Source organism: Seriola lalandi, unplaced genomic scaffold (genome assembly GCF_002814215.2).
Source record: "Seriola lalandi dorsalis isolate HSWRI2012SDOR001 ecotype SW California unplaced genomic scaffold, Sedor1 jcf7180002054393, whole genome shotgun sequence".
Classification (NCBI taxonomy): domain Eukaryota; kingdom Metazoa; phylum Chordata; class Actinopteri; order Carangiformes; family Carangidae; genus Seriola; species Seriola lalandi.
The window spans coordinates 335,195-342,558 of record NW_019524946.1 but is presented as its reverse complement, the minus strand read 5'-3'; the positions used below and the strand labels follow the sequence as shown (position 1 = coordinate 342,558).

Sequence of the window (7,364 nt, the reverse complement as noted above, 5' to 3'; positions counted from 1 at the left end):
CCTCCACCGCCTGTCCCAGCTCCAAGTCGAAGCCGACCACACAGATGCAGTGCAGCCAGGCGGAGAAGCGGTCCCACGGTAGGAGGAGAGCCTCCTCCGGCTCTTCGTCGCCTCCAGGCCCGGGGGGCAGCGTTATCTCCTCGGCCGGGGAGATGCTACTAGCGTCCTGGTCGTCCAGATCCTCCGGCTCTTCGACCTGCTCCCCAAGCTCCTCCGGGCCTTGCAGAGCCATGCCGACGGCCCGACACGGACAATAACGCGCTCCGGGTTAACGGTTAACTGTTTTATAAATAAGTTTACAATTATTTCTAGTTAGTGTCCCCTTTGGTAACAACAACAGTAGCAGCGGTACAGACAGTAGCCACTCTGCTAGCAATTAGCATAGCAACAGGAGCGTACGTACGTCGTGATGATGAACATGGAACGTCATCACGTAAGAACGTCCTTAGCACCGTTGTATTTAGGTGAAAATAGACCTCCGTAGCCTACGACAGAGGAAAAGTTCTAAAGTGATAAAAAATAATAATAAAGAAAGAAAATACTCATGGGAAGTTAAAATTGTGATATACTTAGTCGCATTGTTTACTTTTACTGTACTTACTAATTAATATATAGGCAACTAAGTCAAACGTTTGACTTAGGTAAAAAATTATGAGTAAAAATTTTCTACTCTCAAATTAACATTATGAGACTACACATCAAAATGTTGACACTTTCATTCAAAATTATAGCAACCATAATTTTGACTTATTTAAACAAGATACTGACATATGAAGCCATAATGTTTAGAATTGTGAGATATTTAAGTAGTTTCGAGCTAGTAAATCAAAATGTTGGCTTTCCTGATAAAAAATAATGAGATATATAGTCAAAATGTTGAGATTGTAGATTTGGCTTTCTTGATCAAAATTATTAGGTACATAGTGCTGGTTTTAAGATAGTAGCCAAAAGCTTAAGTCAAAATTCAAAAATTTGCAAAACATGCGCCTGCTATATGCTGAGTGAATGACAATTTTGACTTCTTAAGTAAAAATTTATCTGCTTTGCTCAATCCCCATCCAGTGAAGAAGCCTGTGAGATACAGTTGAGAGCACTGAAAAGAGGTAGTAGGTTGACCTTTATTTAAAATTTTTTTCTTCTGTTTTGTCTTGTTTTGGTCCAACTACATTTCATCAGAACTATAAACAACGATTAGAAAGAAATCGCAAAACTTTTAAGTGAAGTTAAAATATATTTATCGTAAAGTAACCTTGTGTTTTGTCACAGACTGTTTGGGCCCAAATACTTGTAATTTTCAAAGTTATTCATATTTGCACCTGCTTCTGGAAGCAACATCAGTCCATCCTGCTGGATCTGTTCCCCTTCACATCCTGAACTCCGGGTAAAACTCACATCACTGAGGGAATTACTTATTCAGCCCGACTCTGAGTTTGAGTCAGGAGCAAGGCAGTAAATCAGCTTGATCTAAATCCTTTAATAGCTCCATCACTGAGAAAGCAGATGGATTTAACAGAGTGGGGGTGCTCACAGATGGAAGGGGGACACCCACTGTTCGCCCAAGTTGTGACACAAATCCATCTAACTACAGGTAAGCAGATAGAAGAGAAACAATGCTTTCATCGTCTGAGTGCACAAATCAATCAGATCTGTTTACAATAAATGTAACAATAGTATGCAAAATGACTAATACTGTATTAGAATAATATAATACTAAATATAATGCTAACTACTACTAAACTGATTCCATACATTATCTTTGGATGTTTATAGTTTTTGTTGTTTTTTATACCCTGGTCCTATGAGATAAACAGTATTTAATTATAGAAGAAATGATACAAATGACAGTAATATTTTACATAGAGTAAAAACACATATATAAATAAAATATTTTGTGCAGAAATAATCACATACTAAACAGATAAACAACCAAATTGATGAACAAATTAGAATTAGATCATATCACATGATCTTCAGCTGGAGTTTCACAGTTGTCTAATTAGCTTTAATGTGGAAATTAATTAGTTGCAGCTGAAAAAAGTCAGACTTGCCCCTTAATAGTTAAAATAAATATTAGATCAAATAAAGTATTCAATAAGACATAACTGGTTTTTGCATCATTAAACTTTAAAATGCAAAATATCTTTATGCTGAACTAATAAAATTAATGATGCACTCAAAAGTAATGTTACAAAGTGTTTCACGTGAAGCTGAGATAAATAGCAACAGTAAGATCAGCAAACAAAATAACATTGAACAAACCGCAGCATTTATAAAATGACTGAAAAGTGTTAACAGGGTCAAACTGGGCTAAGAAGCTAAACACAGTAAGATGCTGTTAAATCTCAAATAATAGTCAGACTGTTAATGCAGTGACAGCTGGTCCCTAGTTGAATCTGCAGGAGGGCTGGGCAGGACTGCAGGGACTAGCACCAAGATCTACCATGACCATGACCATGACCATGACCTGGACTATAGGTTACAGTAAAGTTGGGAGACTTTCTGATTCTGGAACAAAGACAACCAACATATCATAACACTGTACAGGTCTGGTGTAGTTTACAGCTCGGTGGTTGATGTTGACAGTCTGTGTTAGTCCCTTAGTCCTTGTCTTGTCCTACACTCTGGTATATTTGGAACAGACTGATAATCAGTCTGATCCTGAAATGAATCCCGCATCAACCTTCAGGTTTCTCAGACCTGCCAAGACCTCTAGCAGGACTACACACATTTATATACAAACATTTCGGTTTTCATAGTAAGTGTTGTGTTATGGGACTAAATAAAATGGTGATTATTTGCCAGTGAGTTTGAGTTAAAAATCAAATACATTGTATGATTTGTACAAATGTACAGGTGTAAATACTACTATAAAAACTTTATTTATTTTTAAAGCTATATTTACCTAATCTAATGAGATCCAGTCTCATCTAAACTATGTGATCAGTTTTCCAAATGGGGGCGCTATAGCAACCATCTGAGACTTAAAACTCCATTTTGTGAAAAACCTTTAACATAAGGGTCAATTCTTTCAAATGTAGCTATCGATCAATGTATAATAAAACTTGAAGATAACTTTTTATCCCTTCCACAGTTTAATAGATTGGTCACAGTTCAGCTATTTAAGGCCACAATCCTTATTTTTTATTCATTTCAAAATCTTACCACATATTTTTGGATTGTTCAGCCACCTGATAGGCACAAAGGCTGAGAACACTTTGCATAGACAGACAAAACTGCGAACACTGACTTTAAATTATGAATGTTTTTTTTGTCATTTCTCCTGTTAAGTGATGACAGCATTAAACAAAATGAACAGCACTAATGCCTTGTGGTGTTTTATCCTCTCCTACTTAACTATTCTATTGTCTCATCCAGCATTGATTTGGTCTCAGCTGTCAGTTCACCAGAACACAGCAGGGACGTTTCTGGAGTCATAAGCAGAATTTGAACCCTTCCCATGTCACCCCACACCACCCTGCTGTCCCAGTCTTTAAATCAAGTCACCTGGATAAAACCTTAAGATGGAACTGATTCTCATTCTGTGTTCAATATACTGCAAGTGATACTGAAAAGTTACATTGGTGGTTTTAAGAATGTGGTCTACTGAAAGGTAATGTAAAACAACAACAGGCAGCTGATAGAAAACCAGTTTAAACATACTTGCTGAGTTTAAGGCAGGAGCCCCAACTCCCCAAATGCCCTTTTCTTTGAAACCAAACAATAATCAAAATCACAGGGTTGTTGTATCCCAATTGAAAAACCAATATGTTTTTGTTGGTTTGTTGTTGACTTTATACCATACAGCTGAAAATACAGGATAAAAAGTGTTCTTTTATTGTCATCCTGGGGGGAAATCTTCACTCTGTGATCACCAGTCTGGTTTAGGCTGGGAGTAAATAAATAATAATCTTTTTTTGTGATTGTATCATTTAGCCTACTTTTGTTTATTTTGAAAAATCACAGTAATGTTTCTGTAATATTGCAGTGCTTTGACATTTGTAATATATCCAATTATACATTGAAATACAAACTTTACATTTTTTGTTGCTCTAAGAAAAGCTAAAGTGTGCATAATTTACTGTTACTGGTTGTCCATGATACAGGCCTATTGGCCATTCTATATATTGTTGACTATAGACCAAAATCTGTTATATTTTCTGTTACTATATTAATTGTATTGCATGGACCCTCATGCAGACACACAGGATTTTACGCCATACCATTTGGTTCTACACAATTTGATGAACTGAAAATTTGTTAAAAAATTTGCACCACTGAAGTACATTATATCCATCCAATTCCACCCTCCATCTTGTAATCTTGTCGTGAGACCCTATGTTAAAATCTAGTTTAAGACCTTCCTTGCTTTATATTTTGGCTGTTTCTAAGAGTGCTGCCAGGCTGCAAGCAAAAATTATTTTCATTATGCATTATTCTAAATCATGAGGAATTATTTTCTTTAATAATTTACTGATTGTTTAGTCTAAAAAATATAGAAAATAGTGGGAAATGTCCTCATTATTCCCTGAACCTCAAGTAATATTCAAATTGCCTTTTTTCTCCCGACCAACAGTCAAAAACCCAAGGATGCTGAGTTTACCTAAACTATTAATCAGTTATCAAAATTGTTGCCAGTTATTTTTACGACAGTTTACGTCATTGTCATTATTATTATTCAAAAACATTTTCATTCGTCAAAAAGCCGAAATTAACTGTACATATTTTAATCGAAAATTAAGATTAGTTTTTTTTCAGAGTCAGTCGCTTTAATGTTGTGAGCGGTAAATAGAGTTGATGTGATTGGGGCCGTGAACGCACCACGCCTGTCTGCTCTCTAGTTACAGTATGGCGGCTGGGACTTGCGGAGGAGGACAACTTCTTCTAGATTCCTTCCAGAAAACTGAAGGAAGGCGACGGCTATAACTCAAAACCGCCACAGCAAACACTACCTGGACTGAGATAAACGACGACAGCGCGACGTGTGGCTTGTACAGAGCTTTTTCCTGGATGATAATCGGGCTGGTGTGATGCGTGAGGAGCCGCAGTCAAGAAACTCCCCTGATTTTTCCGCGTCTGTTTCTGCCCTGACTGTCAGTTAGCCGGCTAGCTGTTCGGCAGCAAACCCCTTCATGCTAACAGTCGCTTGCAGGGCTCCGTAGTAGCCAAACCACGGGCTAGCTTGTTGCTTTATTTGCTCCAGGAGACAGGGATGGCATTTCGCCCCCACTCGGTAAGCGAACTGGTCGAGAAGGGTGGGGAGAAAACATTTGAGGACCTAGATGATAAGTTTGTCAGCACTCACTAGCCTAGCCTAGCCTAGCCTAGCTTGCTGGTACAACGCCAGAAAACGTTGGCCGACAGTTAGCGCTTCGCCTGTCCACTAGCGAGCTAGCCAATTAGCATTTTAGTTGCACAAGAAGACCAGCTAATCCCCGGTTCATCCCGGCTGAGTGTTTGAAGCCTCTGCACTAACTAATTCAGACGGAGAGTGGGCACTGAACTGCTTTAGTTGGCGGACCTTTAATTGACCGTTAATGTATTACAACTCAGGGGTGTTTTGGTTTTCAGTCTTGCTAGGTGTCGTTAGCAATCTTATAGGTGTACTCTGGAGGGAGTGGTAACGTTAGGTAGCTAGCTAAGGTTCCCTGTATCAGGGCAACAAGGTCACTCAGATTATGACAAGCTGTAAATGACAAAAAAGATTACAGATGACACATTACTGAACGTCAAACGTGTGTAAACCGACTGGCGTGTAGCACATCGGGGAGTGTGCCTGTTGTTAGCTTGCTGCAAGACAAGACTTAACCCAGCTAGAGAGCGCGCTATAATTTAGTTAACTGCTCCTGATAGACATCAGATAGTTTCCTGAACTGACAAGGCACTTGATCAACAGTCACAATTATTGACGTGAGCCCTTGCAGTCTTGGGGGACTAAAGATCAAGTCTGCAGTGGCTGACTGGCTTCCCTCACCTACTTCAGTGCTGGAAGAGTTTGATGGACGTGAAAGGCTGTTTGCCAGGCTGTCAGTGCTATACTCAGTCATGTATGTCTTGACACATGGCACCCTGGTCTGTACATAGTGCCTGCTGTCAGATATAGGTTTCGTTATGTAGCTTTGGTGGACAGTCAGTGAAGGGAATGTCTTGTCTTTTTTATACCTGTTGGTTTGTTTTTTATTTTCATTTTTTTCAAACACAGGAGAGTCTTGTTGAAACAAAGTGGGAAAGCGGTACAGCCCGGGCTGTGTACAGTGGACAATGTTTATAAGTTAGTGCCTAAAAGCTCAAAGGACGAACAATTCTGCCTACATACAGGCCACATATATTGTAGGTTATTCATTGGGGATTGCAATAGAAGGCTGCCACTCTGGATCAAGAAAACTTGTCCCTCGTGTCTGGTTGGAGTAATACTCTCAAGCCAAAATCAATGCCTTCAGCGCTGGCTGTGTTCGCCTGCCGACCCAACTCGCATCCATTCCAGGAGCGGCATGTGTACCTGGATGAGCCAGTCAAGATTGGCAGGTCGGTGGCTCGGTGTCGCCCGGCCCAGAACAATGCCACCTTTGACTGCAAGGTTCTGTCCAGGAATCATGCCCTGGTTTGGTTCGACCACAAGACTGGCAAGGTAAGAGAAGATGATGATGACAATGTGATTTTGATTACTGTAGATTCCCCACGGAATTGGCTTACCACCAGGATTTCAGATGCATGGGGTGGAAATCTACCCAGTTGGATGTTTACCTGTGCTACCAGTGCTGTCACAAATACACACGCTCTTTTACATGATAACAACCTGGAGCAGGTTTTTCTCCCGAGTGTGAACTCCGCTCAGACCTAAACAAATTCAGTTAGTTTAAGGGTGCGTTCACATTATGCATGTTTAGAGGTAACTGTCAAACTCTGGAGCATTGGAGTTGTAGACATATCCAATGCTGTACTTGGAAAGTAGCACGTAATCCCAGTTAAGGACAGGAAATGTTCCCTAAACTCAAGGGACTATGGATAGAAAGATGCAGTTGCTGTTCCTCAAGCTAGGGAAGCTGAAAAAGAGCAGAACAAAGTGAAGTCTGGATCAGTTCTTGCTTTATGTTGCACCCTCTGCCAAAATATTTATCTAGTTGCAGACGGTCTACCAAACCCTGTGCAATTAACAAGCTACATGTAAGTCATATGACTTCTGTATCCAAACTATGGCTGAATGAATGAAATACTACAAATACTTAGCTCTTCTCAACCATGGCAGGGTAAACTGGAACTTTCCGTACCTGGAGTCCTTCAGAACCTGTTTAGGTTGTAATCTTAACTCTTGTTTTCTGTTTACACTCTACTTTAACAACTGTGAAACTGAGGATGCATGTCATAAT

At 39.7% G+C, this 7,364-nt stretch overlaps 2 protein-coding genes across 12 annotated transcripts in view; one reads left to right on the top strand and one right to left on the bottom strand.

Annotated features, from left to right (window-relative positions):
- Positions 1 to 388, bottom strand: part of dennd6a (DENN/MADD domain containing 6A) — a 22,233-nt gene extending 21,845 nt beyond the window's left edge. Inside the window, exon 1 of the mRNA XM_087174910.1 lies at positions 4 to 388. Coding sequence (XP_087031036.1) covers positions 4 to 232 — 229 coding nt within the window. The 5' untranslated portion in view covers positions 233 to 388. The remainder of the gene's footprint in view (positions 1 to 3) is intronic.
- A 4,442-nt stretch (positions 389 to 4,830) lies between these two features.
- The window catches only part of slmapa (sarcolemma associated protein a), a 53,469-nt gene continuing 50,935 nt past the window's right edge, over positions 4,831 to 7,364 (top strand). For 10 of the 11 annotated variants that reach the window (XM_023409457.2, XM_087174909.1, XM_023409453.2 and 7 more), the window contains exon 1: positions 4,831 to 6,625. In XM_023409457.2, the coding sequence (XP_023265225.1) occupies positions 6,428 to 6,625 (198 nt within the window). In that variant the 5' untranslated portion in view covers positions 4,831 to 6,427. The remainder of the gene's footprint in view (positions 6,626 to 7,364) is intronic. The other variant, XM_023409456.2, reaches the window with a different exon arrangement.